Source organism: Dromiciops gliroides, chromosome 2 (assembly GCF_019393635.1).
Source record: "Dromiciops gliroides isolate mDroGli1 chromosome 2, mDroGli1.pri, whole genome shotgun sequence".
NCBI classification, from domain to species: Eukaryota; Metazoa; Chordata; class Mammalia; order Microbiotheria; family Microbiotheriidae; genus Dromiciops; species Dromiciops gliroides.
This window is the reverse complement of record NC_057862.1, coordinates 25,951,474-25,978,192: the sequence shown is the minus strand read 5'-3', so window position 1 is coordinate 25,978,192 and position 26,719 is coordinate 25,951,474. Positions and strand designations below refer to the sequence as shown.

The following is a 26,719-nucleotide window of genomic DNA, read 5'->3' as shown; positions in this document are numbered from 1 at the left end:
AAAGTGCATAGAGAGAAGGAGAAAGTGATAGAGAGGGGGAGGCAAACGGTCCAAGCAAGGTGTGGCTACAGGCCACAGTGGAAGGCCAGCATACCCTCAGGCAAGAGAGATGCAGGAGAGAAAGTTTAAATGCAGTCAGGTTGCATTTCTCTTTGTATTCAATTCTAAGTTTGTTTCATATAAATAAACCCTGCTTTGTTTATTTTCAAAAAAGAGGGTGCTTGCTTATCAATTTGGGAGAAGCAGTTGTGGGAATTTATAAATGGTCCACACTAAATTAAAAGCAGTCAGATAGCCAGCCAGGAGTTCACAGATTAGGCCACCAGTTTAAATATTTTTATATTAAATGGCACCCCAGATGGGACTTACAGGCCAGATATAATTTCTCAGCTATAGATATAATTTTTCAGCCAGTTATAATTTTTAGCTAGCTATAATTTTTCATATAGCTTACAGCTATAAGTTAACAGATTAGAGTGTAGTTAATAATTTTTTTACACACCAATCAAACTATATCTTAGCAAATCAGTACAATATTCTAGCCTGCTGAAGTCTTTTTGGATCCTGATATTAACAACCAATGTCTTAGCCAGCCCTCCCAACTTCTAGACATCTGAAAACTTGGTCATTGTGACACTGTTGCCTTCATCCCACTCATGACAAAAACACCAGGTAGCACTAGATTGTGCATAAATCCCTGCAGATCTCCTTCCAAGCCCACATCAGACTACTCTTTGGGTGTGGCCATTCAGCCAGTTCCAAGTTCAAAGTGTGCCATTTTTTAGCCTATGTTGCTCCATCTTTTCCTTAAGTCTAGCATGAAAGACTTTGTCAGATTCTTTAATTAATTCCACATCTGATCTCCTGGGTTAGTTACACTATCAAAAAAGGAAGCCAGGTTGGTCTGGCACAACCTTTTCTTGATGAAGCCATGCTAATTCTTTGTGATTGCTGCTTCCTTCTCTTGATGGATGTTCACCAACAATACACTCTAGAAATTTCCCAGGAAGAGAAGTCAAGGTTGCTGGCCTGTACTCTGCAGATTCTAATTTCTTCCCTTTGTTGAACATCAGGGCCTTGGCCCAGGACTGTTGCCCAGGGCCATGGCCTAGGACCTCTCTTCTTTCTTAAGACCTTCCAAAGACCACTGACATTTTCTCAACAATCACTTATTCCAGTTCTGTCAGTACCCAAGGATGCAGCTCATCTGGGCCAAGTGGCTTAGAGTTATTAACTTTAACTGCCTACTGCTTGTCACATAGTAGGTATTTAATAAATGTCAATTAGTTGATTGATTAATCAAGGGCAGGGAGGTGCTCCCTGATTATTGCCTTACTTAAGTATCAACTCCCATTGACCACATTGGTTCTATTTTTTCCAAGCTAAAGATCATTGTACTTGGCAGAGAAGGTAGAAGGAAAATTAGAGTTGAACATCTCTCTTGTCATTTACCATCATCCCTTCCATCCTAAGCAATGAGAGTTGTCTTCCCTTTGATATTCTTCTTTCCCCCAATATAGTTTTTTTTTTAACTTTTGGTTTTTATCCTTGGTTTTCCTTGCCAGCCTAAGCTCATTCTAACCTTTGATGCTCCTGGCACTATTCTTACATCTGAGGCAGCTAAGAGGGACCATAGAGAGTGTGATGGACTTAGAAAGACTTAACTTAGATGGAATTAGAAAGACCTGAATTCAAATCCTACCACAGATACTTATTAACCACATGACCTTGGGTAAGTCACTTAACCTCTCTCAGCTTCAGTTTCCACATTTGTAAAGTGTGAGGTAGTACTATTATCATTCCCACTTTGATAAAATGAGGGGGTGATAATAGCACCTACCTCACATGGTTATTATGAGGATTAAATGAGATAACATTTATAAAATATTTTATAAACATTAAAGATTAAAGTACTATCCAAATCCTAGCTATTATTATTATTACCATGCCATGCCATATTTAACCTAATTTCCATAAAAAGGAAAAATAGTGATTATTATTAATAACTATTATTATTAAACAATAATGATGCACTATCTACCTCAAAGGGTCTTGTTGAAGAGAGTTCTTTGGAAACTTTGAAATACTATAAGAATATGAGTTGTTGGGGCAGCTAGGTGGCGCAGTGGATAGAGCTGCAGCCCTGGAGTCAGGAGGACCTGAGTTCAAATCTGACCTCAGACACTTAACACTTACTAGCTGTGTGACCCTGGGCAAGTCACTTAACCCCAATTACCTCACAAAAAAAAGAATATGAGTTGCCATCATCTTTCCCCTTCTCTTTAGTCTAGCCCAATCCCCCCAGTATCCAAAGAAGCTCAATGCTTAGAGCATTCCAGGCATTGAAAGGAACAGTGTAGGAGGAAGGAGAGGGATAAGTACTTAGAAGGAACACAGTTTATGACAAAGGAACACTGGATTAGGATTACAAAGACCCAGTTTCAAATCCTGATTCTCCCATTTATTTACCTATGTGACTTTGGGGAATTTGCTTCATACATTCCTCCACAACTAGATGATTTCTAAGGTCTCTTACAGCTCTAAATTCTATAAGTCCATAGTTGTACTTTGAAAAAAAGAACCTCATTCAGAGCCTATTAACTCTTATTCTAAACGCAAACCTAACAAAATTGGTTGTATGGATCTCATGATACAGGATATTCCAAGTGGCCAATTTGAAGAGTTCAGAAGGCTGGAACTTTGAAAACTGTAAGAAATGACAGCTGAGAGTAGAGGAGGGGGCAGAAAAAGTGTAAAAAGCCAAAAAACAACTCAAGAAGTACAACAATCTTAGATCATCTAGTTTGAGGATAAATATTCCCACATAACTCAATTTAGTATTACCTTAATATCAATTTAGCATTGGTCATATGTGCAATAGCATTGAGGAAATCATTGAATTATAGGACAAAGGAATGCGTGAGTGAATAAACATTTACAAAATGCTTACCATGTACATAGCACTGTCCCAAACACTGGAGAGTACATTTTTTAAAATAAAGACAGTCCTTGCTCTAAAGGAGTTCATATTCTAAAGGAGGAAGCAGTTTATAAATGAGAGTGCAGGTGCAGCATAGGTGGCAAGGCCCAGGATCCCTTAAGAAAGAGGAAGATGACAAGGCTCAGCGGTCTGTAGGGTACACCAGCAGGTCAGATCGTAGTACCTAAGGGCCTGGAGGGGATATCCCTGGCACAATGGATAGAGTACTAGGCCCAGAGTCAAGAAGACCGGAATTCAAATCTGAGCTCAAATACCAGCTGTGTGACCCTGGACAAGTCACTTGCCTTTGTTTGCCTCAGTTTGCTCAACTGCATTTCCCTTGCAGGGTTATCGTGAGGATCTAATGAGATAATATTTGTGAAAAGCACTCAACACAGTGCCCAACATGTAACAGGCACTATACTTACTCCCCGACTTATTCCCATATCAATAGGGAAAATGGCCTTAGAATGTAGTGGCAGGTCAGATGAGGACCCTGAAGCTGTAAGATTAAGTGATTTGCTCGCAGTCACACAGGTAGTAAGCAGCCAAGCTTACTTACCTCAATCCCAGATCTCTTGACTCTAAACCTAAAAGTCTCTTGCACTACATTAACAGCTCAGAATCCTCATTATAAAAATTAACCCACTGCATCGAGGCAGCTGGATGGGCTGCCCCACCTTGTCTTCCCTTCCTATGTAGCCCTGCTCCTCTATTTTCTTGAAGAAGTCCAGGCAACTACATGGGAAGAACAACATGGTAACTCACACCATTGGGAAGAGCTGGGAGTCGCCAACCAGAGTTTATGCCAGAAAAGTCAGGCACCATTGCATTCTCCAGATAGGGATAATCTATTTCACATGCACACACACACATATACATACACTCACAAACACACCAGACAGATCTTGTCACTTTAACCAAAGAAATTATTCAGAACTGGTCTGGTTATCCATTCAGAATCATTGAACATGGGACGACACTAATTACTAAGATAGCATCCTTCCAGGGAGGAGAGGGAGATGGGGAGATAGGTATCACCAAAGAGACCAAATAGCAACTCCAGGCAGGGAGGGGAGGTTATTTTAAAAATCTGACCAGTTAATACCCCAAGCAGGCAGAGTTGTTATTTCTATTAGTAGCTATTTATCTCAAGATTAGCCACAAATCCAAGAATATAGGTGATTACTTTAAATCCTCATAGACTTAGGCTAAGGGAAAGATTTGAAACAGGCTGAAATTGAGCCTAAGAAAAGTTGAAGCCCTCTGGCTCTATCCCTATAGGATAAATTATTTTCTTCAACTCTTTGAAACTTGATTCATAGAGTCAAATTCATACCCTCCTTTTTATGCCTTTATGCCCAGTGAAGGGGCAATTAGGTGGTTCAGTGGATAGAGCATGGGGCTTCAGACATTTACTAGCTATGTGACCCTGGTCAAGTCACTTAACCCTGTTTGCTTCAGTTTGGGGTTTTTTGTGTTTTTTTTTTCAGTGAGGCAATTGGGGTTAAGTGACTTGTTCAGGGTCACACAGCTAGTAAGTGTTAAGTGTCTGAGGCCAGATTTGAACTCAGATCCTCCTGACTCCAGGGCCAGTGCTCTATCCACTGCGCCACCTAGCTGCCCTTTTTGCTTCAGTTTTGTGAAAAAAATAATGGGGGGCTGGGGATTTCCAGGGGCCCCAAAACCATACCTGTCAGAGGACCTGTTCTCCCGGCTCTAACATCAGCATGATTGTACCAAACTGCCCTCAAATCCAGTGAACCAATAGATTTGAGTGATACTAGCCAATGAGCTGTGAAAAATGTTTGTGGGCGGGCTCTGCTCCTGCCCTCAGCGAGCTTGCACAGACTCTCTCTCTCTCTCTCTCCCTCTCTCTCTCCCTCTCTCTCTCCCTCTCTCTCTCTCTCTCTCTCTCTCTCTCTCTCTCTCTCTCTCTCTCTCTCTCTCTCTCTCTCTCTCTCGGGCATGGAACTGGGTGAATACAGATGCAGCCCTCTAGGGTTCCCCATTTTCTCTCTTCTCTAGGCTTTCCTATCTGTCAGAGGCACATGTTCTCTCTTTACTAATATCTAATATACTTTAAGAAATGCTTAATGCCCCAAACTGGTGCAGTAGCCTCTAATTTCTAAGTAACAAATATATTAGAAACCCCAGCTAATTTTCCCTACACTAGGGACAGTAATAGGCAATCTTACATTTACTTTTAAATGCCACAGTTTCCTCATCTGTCAAATGAGCTGGAGAAGAAAATGGCAAACTAGTCCATTATCTTTCTTAAGAAAACCCCAAGGGGCAGCTAGGTGGCGCAGTGGATAAAGCACCGGCCCTAGAGTCAGGAGGACCTGAGTTCAAATCCGGCCTCAGACACTTAACACTTACTAGCTGTGTGACCCTGGGCAAGTCACTTAACCCCAATTGCCTCACCAAAAAACAAAAAACAAACAAAAAAAGAAAACCCCAAGAAGATGGCAGAATGAAACCAGGAAGCTGCCTGAATTGTCCCAAATTTCCCTCAGAAACAACCTTAAATTAAGCCTCACAACAGATTCTGGAGCTGCAAAACCTGCAAAAAAAAATAGAGTATAACAATCTTCCAACTTAAGATAACTTAGATCTTCAGGAAAGGTCTGTTTCATCTGGGTAAAAGGGGAGCACAGCTCAGGGCAGAGGGTGTCTGGGCAAGCCAGCAAAAGGCTATTAGCCACAGTACAGATCAGCAGCTGAGGACATGAGGTCCTAGCTCAGCAAGACAGTGGTACAGCATGCCAGTTGTGAGGCTTCCAGTCCCAACACAGAAGGCAACCTGCCAGCTAGGGTATCTGCTACCCAACAGGCCCAACTAAGCTGGGACACTCCACTGCAGTAAGCAAGCTGCAAGCTGCTGATGGCTTGGAGAAGAAAGCCAGTAACTCAGCCCCTGGCCCCCAGCAAAAGAAGCTTGGGACAGTGCACACTGTACCCCAGGAGCAGAACTCAACGTTAAAAGGCACAAAAGAGGCTAAAATATGAAAAAGAAACAAAAAAAGAACCCTCACCATTGACAATTACTATGGTAATAGGGAGGATCAAAACATAAACTTAGAGGAAGACAACTATGATAAAACGCCTATACATGAAGCCTTAAAGGGGTAAAAGAATTGGTCTTGAGACCAAAAAGTCTTCTTGGAAGAGCTCAAAAAGAATTTTATTTTATTTATTTATTCACTCATTCATTCATTCATTTATTTTGTGGGGCGATGAGGGTTAAGTGACTTACTCAGGGTCACACAGCTAGTAAGTGTCAAGTGTCTGAGGCCAGATCTGAACTCAGGTTCTCCTGAATCCAGGGCCAGTGCTTTATCCACTGTACCACCTAGCTGCCCCCTCAAAAAGGATTTTATAAAGCAAATAAGAGAGGTAGAAGAAAAATTGGGAAAAGAAATGAGAGTTATACAAGAGAGAGTCAATATCTTGGGAAAAGAAGAACAAAAATTTACTGAGGAAAATAACCCATTAAAACATGCTATTGGCCAAATGGAAAAGGAAGTGCAAAAGCTGACTGGGGAAAATAATTCCTTAAGAATCAGAATTGGGGAGGCAGCTAGGTGGCAGAGTAGATGAGGCACTGGCCCTAGATTCAGGAGGACCTGAGTTCAAATCCAGCCTCAGACACCTTACACTTACTAGCTGTGTGACCCTGAGCAAGTCACTTAACCCTGCCAAAAAAAAAAAAAGAAGCAATCCTACCAAATTCATTTTATGAGACAAATGTGGTGCTGATACCTAAACCAGGAAGTGCAAAAACAGAGAAAGAAAATTATAGACCAATTTCCCTAATGAATATTGATGCAAAAATTCTAAATAGTATATTAGGAAAGAGATTATAGCAATTTATCACCAGGGTAATACACTACGACCAGGTGGGATTTATCCCAGGAATGCAGGGCTGGATCAATATTAGGAAAATTATGAACACAATCACCCACATCAATAACAAAACTAACCAAAATCATATTATTATCTCAATAGATGCAGAAAAAGTATTTGATAAAATACAGCACCTGTTCCTATTAAAAATGCTAGAAAGTATAGGAATAAATGGAGCTCTCCTTAAGGTGATAAACAGTATCTATCTTAAACCATCAGCAAACATTATACACAAGGGGATAAGTTAGAGGCATTGCCAATAAGATCGGGGGGTGAAAAAAAGGATGTCCATTCTCACTACTATGATTCATTATTATACTAGAAATGTTAGCCTTAGCAATCAGAGAAGAAAAATGAAATTGAAGGAATTAGAATAAGGAAGGAAAAAAACAAAACTTTCACAGGAAAAAAACAAAACTTTCACTCTTTGCAGATATGATGGTATACTTAGAGAATCCTAGAGAATCAACTAAAAAAAACTTGAAACAATTAACTTTAGCAAAGTTGAAGGATATAAAATAAACCCACATAAATCATCAGCATTTCTATATATGATCAACAAAGCTCAGCAGCAAGAGATAGAAAGAGAAATTCCATTTAAAATAACTGTAGACAATATAAAATATTTGGGAATCTACCTGCCAAGGCAAACCCAGGAACTATATGAACACAATGACAAAGCACTTTTCACACAGATCAAATCAGATCTAAACAAATGGAAAAATGTAAATCTCTTATTGTAAGCCGTACTAATATAATAAAAATGACAATTCTACCTAAATTAATTTACTTATTCAGTGCCATGCCAATCAAACTACCAAAAAAGTATTTCATAGAGCTAGAAAAAATTATGACAAAATTCATTTGGAAGAACAAAAGGCCAAGAATATCAAGGAAAATAATGGGGGGGAAATGCAAAGGAAGGTGGCCTAGCTGTACCAGAGCTAAAATTATATTGTAAAATGGTAACCATCAAAACTATTTGGTGGTACTGGCTAAGAAATAGAGAGGTGGATCAGTGGAATAGGTTAGGCACACAAAACATAGCAGCAAATGAATATAGCAATCTCCTGTTTGATAAAAAGAGCCTAACCTCCAGGATAAGAACTCACTATTTGACAAAGACTTCTGGGAAAACTGGAAAACAGTATGGCAGAAACTAGATAGAGACCAACATCTTACAACGTACACCAATGTAAAGTCAAAATGGGCACATGATCTAGACATAAAGGGTGATAGCATAGGTAAATTAGGAGAGGAAGGAATAGTTTACCTCTCAGATCTACAGAGAGAAGAACAATTTATGACCAAACAAGAGATAGAAACTATCATGAATTGCAAAATGGATGATTTTGATTACATTAAATTAAAAAGGTTTTGTACAAACAGAAGCAATTCAGCCAAGATTAGAAGGGAAACAGAAGGCTGGGAAACAATTTTTACAGCTAGTGTTTCTGATAAAGGCTTCATTTCTATAATATATAGGGAACAAAATCAAATTTACAAGAATACAAGTCATTCCCCAATTGAGAAATGGTCAAAGAATATGAACAGGCAGTTTTCACATGAAGAAATCTAAGCTATCTATTGCCATATGAAAAAATGCTCTAAATCACTATTGATTAGGGAAATGCAAATTAAAACAACTCTGAGGGACCACCTCACACATGTGAGATTGGCTAATATGGCAGAAAAGGAAAATAATAAATGTTGGAAAAGCTGTGGAAAAATTGGAACACTAATGCACTGTTGGTGGACTGTGAACTGACACAACCATTCTGGAGAGCAATTTGGAACCATGCCCAAAAGGCTATAAAACTGCATACCCTTTGACTCAGCAATACCACTACTAGGTTTATATCCCAAAGAGATCATAAAAAGGGAAAAGGATCCACATGTACAAAAATATTTATAGCTGCTCTTTTTGTGTTGGCAAAGAATTGGAAATCGAGGAGAAGCCCATCAACTGGGAACTGGCTAAACAAGTTGTGGTATATGAATGTAATGGAATACTATTGTGTTGTAAGAAAGAATGAGCAGGCAGATTTCAGGAAAAAAACTGGACTTACATGAATTGATGCTGAGTGAAATGAGCAGAACCAGGAGAACATTATACACAGTATCAACAACATTTTGTGATGATCAAGTGTGATAGACTTAACTTTCCCAGCAATACAATGATCCAAGACAATGCCAAAAGACTTATGGTGGAAAATGCTCTCCACATTCAGAAAAAGAACTATGGAGTCTGAATGCAGATTGAAGCATACTATTTCCACTTTTGTTGTTGCTTTTTTGTTGTTGTTGTTGTTTATTCTTGCTTGCATTTTTTTCCTTTTGTTCTGATTCTTCTCTTACATAATGACTAATGTAGAAATGTTTGACATGATTGTAACGTATAACCTATATTAGATTGCTTGTCAGCTTCAGGAGGGGGAAGGGAAGAGAGGATGGGAGAAAAATTTAGAACTCAAAAAATATATTTACATGTAATTGGAAAAAAAAATTTAAGAAAATCAAATTAAATTTTGAAAAAAGAAAACCCCAAAATGGGTCAACAAAGAATTGGAAAAGACTGAAAATGACTGAACAACAACAACAACATATAACAATGCAAATCTAAAGAGCTTTAAAATGAAGAGTCATAGTTGTTGAGGAACTCCCCAAGAACCTCTATCAAGCTAGATATCATAAAGAGGACATAGCCTGGGGTAGAGAGGACTTCAAGCATTAGATGAGGGACTTGGCCAGACATCTTGTGGTGTTCTTTACCTTTCCTTCTCCTCCCTCTCTCTTTTCTCCCTTATCTCTGCCAAAAGTAGAACAATTAGGGGGCAGCTAGGTGGTGCAGTGGATAAAGCACCAGCCCTGGATTCAGGAAGACCTGAGTTCGATTCCAGCCTCCGACACTTGACACTAGCTGTGTGACCCTGGGCAAGTCACTTAACCCTCATTGCCCCAAGCAAAAAAAAAAAAAGTAGAACAATTAGTATCATTTTGACTTGCCTTCATTAGGATTCTGTGTTTACTTCCATAATAATTTCCTCCATCCTCCATATCCATTCATTCATTCAATACCAAAATGCTTTGTGCAGAGCATTGTGGTAGACAATGATGAGGATATATCAAAGGTCCCTGCCCTAGAGGAACTTACAATCTTAGAGTCTTTGTTGGTAAAGCACGACGGTTTGGAATTTGTATAACTGAGGGCCTGAGTTCAAATCGGACCTCAGATACTTAGTGGCTGTATGACCCTGGACAAGTCACTTAACCCTGATTGCCTCGAAAAATTTTAGTAATGTCTACAACTGTGTTGACATTCCAGGGGATTATGGGCTTTAGAAATAAAGCGGAACCTTTTACATTTTAAAGAAAAGGAAGGGGGCAGATAGGTGGCGCAGTGGATAGAGCACTGGCCTTGGAGTCGGGAGTACCTGAGTTCAAATCCAGCCTCAGACACTTAACACTTACTAGCTGTGTGACCCTGGGCAAGTCACTTAACCCCAATTGCCTCACTAAAAAAAAAAAAAAAAGAAAAGGAAGCATAAAGGAAAAGACATGATTAGTCCAAAATCACATAGTCAATGATGGAGCTGGGATTTAAAGCCAGGTCCTTTGACTCCCAGTCCAGGACTCCATTTGCTTCCTGCCCATTTGTCCTAATAGACAGCATTTATATTTCACAAGTTGAATAAAGGGAACCAGTTCTCAAGGAGTTTTTGGTTTTTTTTCAGAATTAGCACTTTTAATCCAGGAACAAAATCTGACTTTAGCTCATAGATTTATTCTGCACAATTCAAGAAACTACTTGTTAAATGAATGAATGAATGAAATATTCACTTAATGGCTACTAAGCTATGAAGGAATGAATGAATGAATGAAATATTCATTTAGTGGCTACTTAGCTCAGAATGAATGAATGAATGCATGCATGCATGAATGAAATATTCACTTAGTGGCTACTAAGCTCTGAATGAATGAATGGCTATTAAAGTCAGAGAACTATAGGACCGCCAACAAGAAAAGCCATTGAAGGCCCATTTTAATTGTTATTTGCCACTTGAATTTTGCCCTGGCTTTAACTATAACATAGAGCTTTGTACATAGAAGGCACTTAATGAATTTTTAAACTTCAATTCAACAAACATTGATTAAATTACTAAGTATATATAAGAGCTTATGCATGGTGCTGAGAAACAACAAAAATGAAATAGATCCTGCCCTCAAGGAAATTACATTCTATAGGAGTGGGAATAGAGAGGGAAGATGGGACAAGAGACAATAATATATACACAGAAAAGCAGGTACAACCTCTAACCAAAGTAATTTCAAGGACAAAATGCTAAAAATGAGGGTCTGGGAAAATTTAGCACTTTACATGTACCTCTGAGTTGGGAGGGGACTCAGAGACTGTGCAGGACAACCCACACCTGAACAAGAATCCCTTCTATAACATTCTCTGGTGATGATCATAATAACCAGCATTATATAACACTGGTCAGTGTACAGAGCTCTTTATTAACATCATCTCATTTGATTATCACAATAACCTTGAGAGGTAAGTGATATTATTAACCCTATTTTGACAAATGAGAAAACCAAGGCAGACCAAGGTTATATGACTTTGCCCAGGGTTACACAACTAAGTGTCTGAGGCTAGATTTGAACTCACATCTTCCTGACTCTGGTTCCAGAACTCTATTCACTGAGCCACCAGCTGCCTCTAGACATATAATCTTTGCTTAAAAGATTTACAGTGAGAGAGAATCCAACAGCATTGAGACTAATGCCATCAGAGACAATTATTTTGTATTTAACAGTACTTTAAAATATGTTCTTCAATCTTGTCCCATGGGAAGTCATGTGCACAGTAAATAAGCAGTATGTCTGAGTCAGCACATAGCTCAGTGCCTGGCACATAGTAGGTGCTTACTGATTGATTCAAAGGAACAGCACTGGCCCCACTCTAAGGAGACTTGGTTTTTCCAGCTCCCAGCTCGGATATGTATTTGCTGTGTGACCTTGGGCAAGTCATTTCATTTTCTATGAGCCTCAGTGTCTCCATCTGTAAAAATGGGGCTAATGACCATTTCAGTATAGTGCAGGATGCCCTTCCTACCTTTCCAGCTTGACTCCCTCCACACACATTCCAGTCCAAGTCCACTGGCATCCTTGCTGTTCTCCATCTCCAACTCCATGTCTTTGCCAGGAACACTCTCCCATATCACTTCCTGACTCTTCATTTCCCTGGATTCTTTCAAGCCTTAGCTCAAAGTCCACCTACTTCAAGAGACCTTTCCCAGTCCCCAAGCTGCTAAGGACTTTTCTCTTCAGATCACTTCCAATCAACTTGGTACATATTCGTTATGTGCCTATTTATTCACATGTTCTACCCTCCACTGGACTGTAATAAAAGCTCTGTGGGTTTGTCTGTAGCTCAGTGCCTGGCACATAGTAAGACCTTAATGCATGCTGACTGACTGACTGATTGACTATCCCAGTGTGCCCCACAGGACTACTATCAAGAAAGCATTTTGTGAAGCTCTGAGAACTTTGTAGATGAGAAGTAGGAAACTGGGCAGTACATTCAAGAGCCCCAAATCACTCTCTACTGCCAAAGCCCATTTTTAAACAATGATATTCTTGGGGATGTTATATGGCTTTGAATTGAGGAATAGCAGAAGTTGAGGTTCCTTACAGACAAGTGAAGTATCATATAAGAGGAGCCCTGTAGTTAATTGTTTTACACACACACACACACACACACACACACACACACACACACAGAGTCCCACCCTAGTTAATCTGTTTTCCAAGCATGGAGGGTGTTGGGGTCCAAAAGATATGTGTCAACAGTACCATGCTTGTCCATTAATTGGTTAGTTGGATGGTGCCTATGGGGGTTTCTTATGGTGAAGTATACTTTTTTTAAATCATAAAAGTATTTTATTATATTCCAGTTACATGTAAAAATGGTTTTCAACATTTGTTTCCATAAGATTTTTCACTCCAAATTTTTCCCTCTCCCTCCCTTCCCTTCACCCTCCCCAAAACAGAAAGCAATCGAATATAGGTTATATATGTACAATCACATTAAAAATATTTCTGCATTGTTTATATTGTGAAAGAAGAATCAGAACATCAGGGAAAAGCTTCTAAAAAAAAACATAAAAAAGTAGAAACAGTATGGTTCAACCTGCATTCAGAATCCACAGTTCTTTTTTTCTGGATGTAAAGAATATTTTCCAACATGAGTTCTTTGGAATTGTCTTGGATCATTGTATTGCTGAAAAGAGCTAAGTCTAAGTGAGGTATACTTTTACTAGCACCCATGACCTAGCTCAATATCCATGCTAGATAAGGTAAGCCAATCTGTCATCAGCTATACCCTTTGCTTCAGTGCCTGAGCAAAAACTCCAAGGCCAAGCATTCGTTTATGCCTCCACTCAAAATAGTCACAGCCTTGAAAGGAGGCCAGAGGCTGTAGGCTTGTTTATGTCCCTAAAGAGACCAGTGAAAAATTTCTGAGCAAAGCAGGTTACTATAAAAAGTATGAAAAGAAGAGATGGGCTCTCTGTGAGAAAGTGGGACAGAGCTAGCAGTTTTTTCTCTCAACCTAACTATCTGACAAAGGAGATGCTCATAGATGTCAGTAGAATGTAAACTCCCTGAGGACAAGACAGTACAGTGTAATGGATAAAAAGATGGCTTTGGATTCAAGAAGACCTGAGTTCGAGTCCTGCTTCTGGAAAGCGCTAGCTGTGTACCTTTGGACCAACTGCATCATCTCAGTGTCTTTCACAACTCCCCAAGAATGTCCATTTCAAAGGACTTTCTAAATTGTATCGGTGGAGGAAATCTCTATACAAGGAGTTTCTGATAGTGATGGATGGAATAATAGGATTGAAAAAAATTCTTATTTATTCCAGGAACAATCGACCAATGGGATCACTTTTTATTGAAAGCCCTCTTCTTTTTTGGTTTTTGGGGGTTTTGCAGGGCAATGAGGGTTAAGTGACTTGCCCAGGGTCACACAGCTAGTAAATGTCAAGTGTCTGAGGCCAGATTTGAACTCAGGTCCTCTGGAATCCAGGGCCGGTGCTTTATCCACTGCACCACATTGCTACACCCAAAAACCCTCTTCTAAACATGTGTCTAAAGGGTAGATTGTTGGCCCATTTTCCAAGCCTGACCAAGCCAGGCTCTCTCAGTTGGACCCATGGCCTTCACTGGCTCACTTACCAAACATACATCAGGATGGCTGTCCGCCTTCGCAGGACTGGGTGTGTCACAAGGTTCAGTACCCCAGGTGCTGAGTCTTGGATTTTTCCTGCCCCTCCAAGTGGTTTCAATTTTATCCTCAGCCTCTCTTTTCCATTACCACAGGCTATGTAGTGCATTATGGCCTCTGCTTTTTCCACAGCCCCTTGGGAATGCAGCCACCTTGGTGATTCAGGGAGCAGACTGCCAAAAAAAAAAAATGGACAAGACCATGAAAACTCATTCCAGGCAGACACAATAACCTCCGAGCCTCCCTCTTCTCCTTCACAATCAGTTCAAGGCATAAGCTTATAAGGTCATCATGCCTGCATTTCTAGGCTTGGAGAACAGAGGGAGGGCTCAGCTGGCTTCCAGAGTCAGGAGAATAAGATTTCAAGGCAGTGCTAAGCAAGAGCCATAGCTTGTCTGTCCCCACTGCTTCCAAATCCAGCAGATCTTCAAGGACACTTTGGCTTTCTGCTCCTTAATGGGAAAATCAACAAGCACCCATGTCATGCAGAGTCACTGCCAGATATGGAGACCCAGCAACAAGATCCAAAGAGGACCCTGCCTGGTAACCCAGGAAGTGTCCATTGCTGAGACTCCATCTCAAATTATCCCCACCGGGGCCCACCATAAATAAGACTCCTCTATCCCAAACGTGTCAAGAGGTCTAGTTGTTCTGGGATCTGAGCTTCATGATCCTGGGATAAGAGCTTTAAAGTTAGGAAGACCCTGAGCAAGTCACTTGGCCCTGGTTGCCTCACCAAAAAATAAAACAAAACAAAACAAAAATTCTTCATGAGAAATTCACAGAAGACAGGGCTGAACTGAATATGAAGCGATGATATCTGTAAAGCATTTATGTTTTGTTCTTTGTAGGGCAGACGGGGAGGGGTGTCTTATGTCTGGGGCTGGAGTTGGGCTTGGGGGGCCTCCTGGGTCCAGGGCTGGTGCTTTGTCCACGTGCCACCTAGCTAATCCATGATGACATCATTAAAATAGGGTTGAGGTGAAGGAGGAATAAACTGGGGGAGGGAGAAGGGGAGAGATGGTCTGGGGAGAAGTATTTCACATGAAGGAAACAAGAAGAAAGCTTATGGAGGAGAGTAGAAGAGGGGGAAGGAGTTGGGGAGTGAGTGAACCTTAATATCATCAGAATTGGCTCAAAGAAGGACTAACATACATACTCAAGTAGGTATAGTAATATACTTTTGCCCTGGGGGGGGAGGGAGAAAAGAGGTGGGGAGAAGGGAAGGAGGAAAGGGCAGATTGGGGGAGAGAACAGTAAAAAGCAAAACACTTTCAAGGAAGATGAAGATGTTCTGCATTACTGCACCAGTATGACATATTGAATTGCTTGATCTCATCGGGAGGGTTGAGGAGGGAGGGAGGAAGAACAATTTAGAACACAGAATTAGCTCAGGAACCCTTATCTCATTGGAGTGGGCTCATGGAGGGAATAGCTTTCATACCCAATTGGGAGGAGCAATCTGTTTAACCCTGCAGGAAAATAGGAGGGGAAGAGGAGAAGGAAGGAAAGGTGAAAAAAGAGAGTGCAGAGCAAGGGAGAGGATAGTCAGAAGTAAGGCACCTCTGAGGAGGAATAGGTAAAAAAAGATAGAGTAAATGTCATGGGAAGGGAGTGGGATGGAGGGAAATAGTTATGATGATTGATGATAATGGCAAAATGTATGGTACCTACTTTTCTGGGCTTTTGTGAAGAAGATTCTCTGTCAAGCTTAAGGTACTATATAGAGGTTGTGATGAACAGGATGCTATCAGGAAAACCTGGAGAGACCTACATTAGCTGAAGCAGAGTGAAATGTACTGTATACAAAATAACAGCAGTCGTGGGGGATGATCTGCTGGGAAGCATGTGGTTGTTTTAAGCAAGGCAATGATCCAATGTAACCCTGAGGGACTCCTGAAGATTGCAGCCCATCTGCAGAGAAAGAACTGATAGTATCTGAAAACAGATGGAAAAACATTTAAAAATTTTTTTTCATTTCCTCTTTGACAATTCCTTAATCTGAAGTTTTGGGTTTTTTTACTGTTTTCTCTCACAACTAGCTAATATGGGAATTTTTCCATAACTACTCATGTATAACTTATTTTGAATTGATTGAGTTCTTGTGGGTGGGGGGGGTGGGGATGGAGGGGGGGAGAGAAGTTGGAATACAAAGTTTTTTTAAAAATTGATGTTAAAATTTTGTTTTTTACATATATTTTGGAAAATAAAATTCTATTCAGAAAAAAAATAAAGTTAGGAAGAAACTTCTGAGTCATCTGGTCAATCAATAAATATTTATCAAGTGCCTACTATGTGCCAAGCACTGTGCCAACACTTTCACTTGACCAAGGAGGAAACTGAAGCCCCAGGCCACATGGACAATAAGCAACAAGTAGCCTTTGAAGTCAGGCCCTCTGATGCTAGAGCCAGAATGCTTTTTTTCCCCATTCTTAAAGCTCTGAGGGAAGGGATCTTGTCCTTTCTTATTTTTGTAGCCCTACAGTTGCTTAGTTATCAACAAAAAGACCTGGGCTGTCCTCCAATATGGAACTCCAAGTAAGAAAGGTATTGTGGCAAATGTATGTTTTTGTTTTTCTTTTGTGGGGCAATGAGGGTTAAGTGACTTGCTCAGGGTCACACAACTAGTAAGTGCCAAGTGTCTGAGGTTGGATTTGAACTCAGGTCCTCCTGAATCCAAGGCCAGTGCTTTATCCACTGCGCCACCTGGCTGCCCCCATGGCAAATGTATGGATGGCTGGACTTGGAGACAGGGAAAACCTGGGTTCAAATCCTCCCTCTACCACAGGCTATGTGACTCTAACACAGTCATTTTTAGTCCCCAAAGTGACTCTCTAAGACCAACAATTGCAAAGAAAATGCTAATAGCAGGAGTTTGCTCACCAGGAGTTCTCGACAGTTAACAAGAAAAAGGATCATAAAGTGGGGGCTCTCCCTCTGACCCCAGAGAATGACTCCCGGGGGGGCAGCATATGTAATACAGAGAAAAGAGGATCTGGAGTTCAGGTCCTTCTCAGCCACTTCCTACCTTGGGTAAAATCCCTTAACCTCCATGCCTTAGTTTGGTGGCTTAGAAGTCACTTTTGCAGATTTTTAAGCTCCTTGAGGCAAGGGACTATCTTTTGTCTCTTTTTATACACCCAGCACTTCCCACAGTGCCAGGCTTGTAGTAGATGCTTAATAAATATTTATTGACTGACTGTTCTTGTGACTTCAGAAAAGGAGCCATTTATTGATGGCCTTTTAGTTCAGTGTCCCAGAGGGGAAGAGGAGGAGGCATAAAAAACTCTGGAGCCTGAAAGCTTGGGTTCAAATTCTGCTTCTGACACTACCTGTATGACCTAAGGCAAATCACTTGACCTCTCTGATCCTCTGCTTCTTCCTCTGTAAAATGAGGGGAGTTGAATGGACTCTGGGGTGCCTTCCAAGTCTAAATCCACGATCCTATGGTGCTAAGAAGAGGAAGAGGTGAAGGAGTTACACATATGGAACTGGTCCCCCATTTCCATCCTCTCCTTAATCCCACGGGCTGCTGGGAAAAGGCTAGGAATGGGGCCAGTGGAGGAAGCCACATTAAAAGATCTGAAACTTGCCGGGATCTTTAGAGCAGATCCCCCCATTGATTGTCAAAGGCCTCTTCTAGAGTGAATTTTTAAATAATTTATTATAAATAGCTCATTTATTTTATTTTGGTCCCAGCTAGAGCAACTCTTTGCAATTCTGCTTCACAAACAGTGCTCCTGGATCTCAGGTGCCTACCTCTGGCACAGGGCGATGCTGAATAACTAAGGAGCCCACAAGGGTAAGGAGCTGGCCAGCTCCAGTGTGGCCAACAGAGAGGAGAAGAGGATTTATCATCATTGCCTGATAATGATGATGGCCACTGCATCTTTATAATGTACCCTGGGAGGGTGGCAATGAAGACATATTCTTTCCCAATGAAACCCAAAGGAAATTATTGGCAGACCTTTGGCCCTCACTCAGGGGTGCATAGAAGATATACCATGGTAATGAATAGCCTGATCCATGCCCTTGTCATTTTGGTTCATAAGCTTCTGCCTTGCAGCTCTTATTCTTTATTGTCACTAGGCCTGCCAATCTTGCCACCCTTCAGTTCTTTCCTAGACCGTCACCCCTGCACTAAGCTTCACTCTTCTCCCTTCCCCATCTTGACCCATTGGTAAATCATTTCAACTCTTCACTGTCTTCTTTCAAATCCCTCGTCCTCCTCCCCTACAAAAATCTTGTCCTGCCAAGCCTCGGATTCATCCCACCATCCTCTGCCTTCATTCCTAGCCAAGTGCTGCAGAACAAAGCTGTAGAAAAGTCTGAAATCTTGCTCTTTGGGTCCACCATAGATTAATGTTATATAATCTCAACTGGGCCCTCACTGAAGCAAAGCAATGTTTTTATATTCTCCTAATCAGTTCCCTATCACATTCATGACAGCACCTTGGCCAAACCCTTCCCACCACCCCTTCCAGTGAGAACTTTGCCACAAAACTGAGGCTATTTGCTGAGAGCTCTCTATTATCCCTTCTTCCCTATCACACATCACTTGGGTGCCTTCTACCTTCACTCCTGTCTCTCATGAAGAGGTGACCCTTCTCCTTTTTGATGCTACTCCCTCAACATGCCCAAGTGATCCCATTCCATCCCAATTTCTCTAGCAGATTCCTGTCTATCATTCCTACTCTCTCACTAATCTTCAATCTTTTCCTATTAATTGGGGCAGCTGGGTGGGACAGTGGAAAAAGCACCAGCCCTGGATTCAGGAGGACCTGAGTTCAAATCTGGCTTCACACACTTGATACTTACTAGCTGTGTGACCCTAGGCAAGTCACTTAACCCTCATTGCCCCACAAAAAAAAATTGCATTGTTTTCCTATTGACTGGTTGCTTCCCTTCTACCTAATGTCCATGTCTCCCAATATCAAAAAACCCTCACTTGATCCATTCCTTTGAACTATCATCCTATAGCTTTCTTTCTGCTTGTGGCTAAACTCCTTGAGAATGCTGTCTACACCAGTGCCTCTACCTCTCTCACTCTCTTTTGAACTCTCTGTAGTCTTGACATTCAATTGAAACTGTTCTCTCCAAAGTTACCAATGATGTCTTCTTTTTTTCTTTTCTTTTTTTTTCCGCAGGGCAATGAGAATTAAGTGACTTCCCCACAGTCACACAGCTAGTAAGTGTCAAGTGTCTGAGGCCAGCTTTGAACTTAGGTCCTCCTTAATCCAGGGCCAGTGCTTTATCTACTGCAGTGCCACGTAGCTGCCCCAATGATGTCTTAATGAACAAATCTACTGACCTTTTCTCTATCTTTCTCCTTCTTGACTTCTCTGCAGCCTTTGACACTGCTGCTCACTCTCTTCTCCTTGCTACTCTTCTCTCTTTAGGTTTTCAGGACCCTGTTCTCTCCAAGGTTCTTCTCTCACCCATCAGATTTCTCTGTCTCCTTTGCTAGATCTTCACCCAGGTCTTGCCCATTAACTGTGGATTTGCATCTGTCCGGGAAACTCTTCTCTTCTTCCCCTGTACTATTGTTCCCTTTGGTGATCTTGTCAGCACCCATAGATTTACTTATGCTGATGATTCCCATTCCTACTTATTCAGCTCTATCTGGATCTCCAGTCTCTTATCTCCACCTGCCTCTAAGGCATCTAGAACTGGATGTCACATAAACATCTTAAACTCAACATGTCAAAAAGAGAATTCATTCTCTTTTACACAAATCTCGCCTCTCTTCCTAATTTTCCTATCAAGGTCCAGGGCACCACCCGCCATCTTCCTGGTCACCCAGAGACAAAACCTAGGTATCCTCCTTGACTCCTCATTGTCAATCTACTTCTAAGGACGGTTGTTTTTATCTCTGTAACATTTCTCAGATAACTACCCTGGTCCAAGTCCTTACCACCTGATGCCTGGACTATTGCAATAGGCTGCTGACTGGTCTCCTGCCTCAAGCTTCTCTCTATATCTTCCCTCAATTGTCAAATTAATATTCCTAAAGTTTAGGTCTGACCATGTCACTCCCTAGTCAATACATTTTAGTGGCTCCCTATTGCCTCCAGGATCAAATATAAAATCCTCCTTGGCATCTGAAGCCTTTCATAATCTGCACCCCATTTTCCCAGTCTTTAATGCCATATTAACTCCACATATTATTCAATCCAATGACAAAGGCCTCCTTGCTGTTCCTCCTCAGGACACTCCGTATCCTGACTCTGGGAATTTCCATTGGCTCTCCCACATGCCAGAAATTCTCTTCGTCCTTATCTCCACTTCCTGAAATCCCTGGATTGCTTCAAGTCCCAGCTAAAATCCCACCTTCTATGAGAAGCCTTCCCTGATCTGCCTTCCTTCCTTCTCTTGCTTATCCCTAATTTATCCTTTCAATAGCTTCTCTGTATATTGTTGTTTGCCCATTATCTACTTCACTAGACTGTGAGCTCCTTGAGGGCAGGGACTGAGTTTTGTCTTTCTTCGTATCTCTAGTGCTTGGGACAGCTAGGTGGCAAAGTAGATAGAACACCTACCCTGAAGCCAAGAAGACCTCACCTCTGATACTAGCTGTGTGACCCTGGGCAAGTCACTTAACCCCAATTGCCTTGACCATCCAGGGCCATCTCCAGTCATCCAGATGTATATCTTGCTACTAGACCCAGATGGCTCTGGAAGAGAGAGTGAGGCTGGTGACCTTGCACAGCCCTCCTTCACTTAAATGCAATTTACTCCAAGTCATGACATCACCCCAAAGTCATGGTCCTCTTTGAGAACAAAGGGCAAACAACACACACCATCTCTAGTGCTCAACACTAGGCGTATAGTAGGGGGATGGAACAAGAATTTAGTATGCACCTACTATGTGATAGGCACTGTACTAAGCACTTCATAAGTATTATCTCATCTGATCCTATAAGGTGCTTAATAAATGCTTATTAACTGATTGAATTTTGTCTTTTGGTCCCTCATGCCAGGAACACAGTAGGCAGCTAAGGAATGTCTGCTGAATGGAAATGAACAGTGGCCTTGGATGCTTTATCCTAACGGAATCAGTGTGCTGGGTCCTTGGGGAACAGAGGCAGCCAGCTTTCCTAGAATGTTTCCCAGGGGTGATTCTAGCCCTAAACCACATACATCCCATTTTTATAAACAAGCAGAACTGAGAATCAGAGAATGGATGGTTATATGTTGGCTTCTTCTGTGAAAAGCCTTCCAACAACTTACTAGGAAAGGAGAAAGAAGAAAGCCCCAGGAGAATTTGAGACGAAGGCCAAGGTTCGCCAGTCCCTGATGCAGTACCCTAATGCAGCATAGAATGCGATGCCAACTGCAAAGGTCATGTTGGTCAATGAACCTGAAAATGAAACAAAATGAAAACAATGAACCCCAAACTCATTTAAAGTACTGGGGGAAAGCTACGTGGAGAGGCAGTAAGGCCTTTGGGTGAAAACAAAAAAACTGGAAACCAAGTGGATGCCCAAAGATTGGAGATTGGCTGAACAAATTTTGGCACATGAATGTAATGGAATAGAATTGCACCTTGATAACAAACAATACAACATAAAGCACTGGGCCAGATGACCTTTGCTGTCCCTTCCAACTCTAAATCTATGATCACCTGAATTCAGAGAAGTGGGGGAACGCCTGTATGAACTGATACGGAGCAAAGTAAACAGAACCAGGAGAATGACAGATACAGTGACTACCATAAATGACTGCAATAGCAGCCAAACTGTAACAAATTGTAAGGAGTCTCAGCCCATAGCAACAGATACCCTCCCTTCCTTCCTTCTTCTCATACATAGTAGCTGTGTCCCTCCAGGCTAGTCATCAAATTTCTCAGCATCACAAGGAGGACTATAAGACTAACACTAACACTAAGACTATACATTGCAGAGCAGTTGCTGATTTGTGTCTGTAAAGTGAGATTCTTGACCAGGACTTTGCTAGACCAATGAAATCAAAAGTCCGATTAAAAAAGCATCAAGAATTGGCCTCATACTAATGAAATCATAATGAGCTTTTTTTGGCCAGGAGCCAGAGACAGCAGATGCAGAACGTTTGAGAGAGAGAGAGAGAATTTATTAAGCACTTATTATGTCCAAGCACTGTCAGACACAGTAACTACGTTGGTTACATCTGCTTAAGTATTTTTTACTATGTTATAAGGAAGGTTCAATGGGTGAGAAGGAGTGTATAAGAGGAGGAGAATAGGATGTTTACAAAGGGCACGAATAAAACCAAACTAGAACACAAGAACTAAAATATAATCAGAAACAAATGGCTCTTTTAGACTGGGCATAATTATTTGGGGAGGAATAGATTCCTAGAATCTAATACAACTTCTTCATTTTGCAGATGAGAAAACTGAGGCCTGGCGAAGTCAAATGGCTTGGTCAAGCTCACAGTTGGTTCCTGCCATGGTCACACAGCCCATATCCTTGGATGAAAGTGCCCAGAGTCTAGCGCACAGCAGGGATTTAATCAATGTTCACTGAACTGAATTGTTTGAAGGCAGCAGCTAGAGAGTCCACTTATGGTCCAAGACAAGTCGCTTCCCTATAAGACTGGCTTGTTAAAATGCTTGCTTTGACCTCCTGGGGATCACAGCAGAATAAATGTCTGCATCCTTGCTCTGAGGCCATTCATCAGCCCTCAATATGATTTATTCTTTGTACACAAAACCCAGAAATCAGCCATGCCCTACAGCTTTTCTTAGGGAAAGCCATGAGGATTTGATTTTGTGCTTTTATTGTTCTAGATTTATGAGCTTCATGGGATATTAATTTGCTGCTCCGTGGGAGGTTCAGGCAGAGAGAAGGGCAAAAGAATCAGGGAGCCGAACTCAGAGCAGGAAGAGTCACGTGAGCAGAAGAGGCAGAAAAGGAGAAAAGAAAGGACACCTCAATTACTTTGCAAGGTTATTAGCCTGGCCAGAAGCATTAACTCAACGGAAGGATGCTTTAAATTAACTGCCAAAGACAAGAGATCCACTGAAAAAAAGCTCCTTCCCAGGCCAGAGCAAACCAGCGCTTTGTATGGAGGGATTAAGCGAAAGAAATCAATCATGTGCGTCTTTAAAAAAAAATGAAGCCTCCGCTATCCCAAAGAGCAAAATGGGCCTCATGATTGGAAAGGAGAGGATGTATTATTAGCTCAGCAGGCAAGAGCTCATTGTCAGGGAAGGAAACGTGGGGCTCTCTAAGGGACAGGATGGCTTTGAGCAAGGCTTTTTTCCCCTTTCATAATAACAGCTCGCATTTATACAGTGCTTCAGAGTTTCAAAGACCTTACCTCAGATCCTCACAATAACCCTATGAGATAGGTCTCCATTGACAGATAAGGATACTGAGGCTGAGAGTGGGTAAGTGAATGTACTAGGCAGGATTTGAACTAGGTATTCCTGACTCCAAATAAGACAGCACTGCCCATAGAAAGATGCAGAGCCCGAGATTTCTGAGTCCTTGTCTCTGGCCTCAGGAGGGCCGCCTCCCCACTGGCTTCAGTCTGAGCATCTATAGCAGAGGGAAGGCTGCATCCTGCGACACACACCATTCATCTCACGCTTTTAGACTTAGACTGAAATTAAACATGGAGTCTGTTCAGAGCTACATTTCAGGGCAGATGCCTCCCCTGCAGTGCAGAGGCAACCCTTAGCTCCCCAAGGCTAGGCTCGCAAAGTACACACCATCCTAGGTGCTCCCTAGATCCTGAGTCACAAGCAGAAAGCCGTTATCCAAGCAGCAGCTCAAGTACATGCACAGGCTTATCTGCAGGAGACTGGCAGCCTACTGAGAATGAATTTTATCAGCGTCATCACCTCACAAAGAACATTGACGAAGGTGTTGAGGATGGATCTGTATCAGTGGGGTGAAATCATTCAGCCCTATCCAGGAAGCATTGATTAATTGCCCACTGGGAACTGGCTTCCTATAGTGCCACAGACATCCTAAGGCCTCCTCTTCCTACCTCTGGCTCTAGCTTTCCCCCAGTCCTACCAGTATGTCCTCTTACATCAGCCTTCCATCCCTTCTCTTCCCACAGTGGATAGTGTGCTGGACTTGGAGTCAGGCATCCTTCCTTAGATACTTACTAGACTTGAGGCCCTGGCCAAATCATCCATCTAGCTTCTCTGAATTTCTTTCTGTCAGTTTCTGTGATGAGGATAACGATGCTGGCTATCTCACAGGACCTGTGTAAGGTCACGTGAGATATTACACGTAGAGAACTCTGCAAACCTTAAAGTCTATCAGGGTTAGCTATATTGTCAGCTATTCTGTCGGCTATTCTTCAAAATCTCTGACATCTTCCCACTACTGAGCATCTTGCCAGAGCCATGGATGCACCACTAAGGTTATCAATCTGTGATCTCACATTCCAGGCCTCCTTATATTCCATAATGGTCTTTTTGGAAATTTCTGTGTTGCGACACACATCCTAACATCCTAGACAGTCTTCCTGATTGTAAAGATGAATAAAAAATCCACCTTTAACCTCTCTCCATGACTGAATGAATAAATGAACAAGTAAATGAATGATAAATAAAAAAAAAATTCCTTGAGCATTTACTGTGGTCCAAGCACAGTGTTAAGGACTGGAGATTAAAAAACAAAACAAAACAAAAAGCAATGAGACAACATACTAAAACTTGTGGGCTGCAACCAAAGTAGTTCTTAGGGGAAATTTTATATCTCTAAATAAAATAGAGAAAGAAGAGATCAATGAATTGGGCATGCAACTAAAAAAAGCTAGAAAAAGAACTAATTTAAAATCCACAATTAAATGCTAAATTAGAAATTCTGAAAATCAAATGAGAGATTAATAAACTTTAAATCAAGAAAACTAGAATAATAAAAGAGCTGGTTTTATGAAAAAAATCAATAAAATAGATAAACCTTTGGTTAATTTTATTAAACAAAAGAAAAAAGAAAACCAAATTACCAATATCAAAAGTGAAAGGGATGAATTCACCACCAGTGAAGTGGAAATTAAAGCAATAATTAGGAGCTATTTTGCCCAATATGTATGCAAATTAATTTGACAATCTAAATTAATGGATGAATATTTACAAAAATATAATTGCCCATAATAAAAAAGAGGAAAAAAAGATCTGAATAGCCCTATTTTAGAAAAAGAAATTGGACAAGCCATCAATGAACTCCCTAAGAGAAAAAATCTCCAGAGCCAAATGGATTACAAGTGAATTCTACCAAACATTTAAAGAACAAATAATTAAAATACTATAGAAATAATTTGAAAAAAATAGATGAAGGAGTTTTAACCAATTCCTTTATGACACAAATATGGTATTCATACCTAAACCAGGGTAGAGCCAAAACAGAGAAAGAAAATTATAGATCAATTCCCTAAAGAATATCAATGCAAAAAATTTTAAATAAAATATTAGCATGGAGATTACAGCAATTTATCATCAGATAATACACTATGACCAACATGCAAGTCTGGCTCAACATTAGGGAAGGCCATCACATAAGTGACCACATCAAAAACAAAACTAACCAAAATCATATGATTATCTCAATAGATGCAGAAAAAGCTTTTGACAATAGACATCACTCATTCCTATTAAAAACACTAGAAAACATAGGGATAAATGTAGCTCTCATGAAATGATAAACAGTATCTACCTAAAATGAACAGCAAACATTATATGTAATAGAAATAAGTTAGAGTCATTCCCAATAAGATCAGGGGTGAAAAGGGACATCCTATCACCTCTATTATTTAATAATGGACTAGAAATGTTAGCCTTAGCAATAAGAGAAGAAAAAGAATTAAAGAAATTAGAAGAGGAAAGAAAGAAAACAAACTTTCACTCTTTGCAGGATGATAGTGATTGTATACTTAGAGAATCCGAGAAAATCAACCAAAAAACTACTTGAAACAATGAATAACTTTGCAAAGTTGCAGGATATAAAATAAATCCACATAAATCATTAGCATTTCTAGGCATGATCAACAAAGCTCAGCAGCAAGAGATAGAAAGGAAAATTCCATTTAAAGTACAGTAAAACTATATAAAATACTTGGAGTCTGCTGCCAAAAGAAACACAGGAACATTCTGGACACAAACTACAAAGCATTTTTCACACAACTAAAATCAGATCTAAATAATGGAAAAATAGCAAGTGCTCCATGGATAAGCCGAGCTAATGTAATTCTACCTAAACTAACTTACTTATTCATGCTATAACCAATCAGACTAAGCAAAAATTATTTTAGAGCTAGAAAAAATAATAACAAAATTCATCTGAAAGAGCAAAAGGTAAGAATATTAAGGGAAATAATGGAAAAAATATGCACAGGAATGTGGGCTTAGCTGTACCAAATCTGAAGCTATACTAGAAAGCAGCAGTCATCGCAACTATTTGAGCACTGGCTAAGAATAGGGTGATGGATCAATGGAATAGTTTAGGCCACAGGAGATGCAGTAGTAAAGGGAATATAGTAATCTACTATTTGACAAACACAAAAACTAGCTATGGGGATAGGAAAACAGTATTTGACAAAAA

At 40.8% G+C, this 26,719-nt stretch overlaps 1 protein-coding gene across 2 annotated transcripts in view; it reads right to left on the bottom strand.

Annotated features, from left to right (window-relative positions):
- The window catches only part of LOC122739788 (solute carrier family 22 member 15-like), a 278,490-nt gene that overhangs the window by 210,569 nt on the left and 41,202 nt on the right, over positions 1–26,719 (bottom strand). For both annotated transcript variants that reach the window (XR_006354678.1, XM_043981479.1), the window contains exons 3-4: positions 21,411–21,540; positions 14,132–14,353 (exon numbers count right to left, since the gene is read on the bottom strand). Coding sequence is in view for 1 of the 2 variants with exons in the window: in XM_043981479.1 (XP_043837414.1) it covers positions 14,132–14,353; positions 21,411–21,540 (352 nt within the window). In the remaining variant the exon portion in view is untranslated. The remainder of the gene's footprint in view (positions 1–14,131; positions 14,354–21,410; positions 21,541–26,719) is intronic.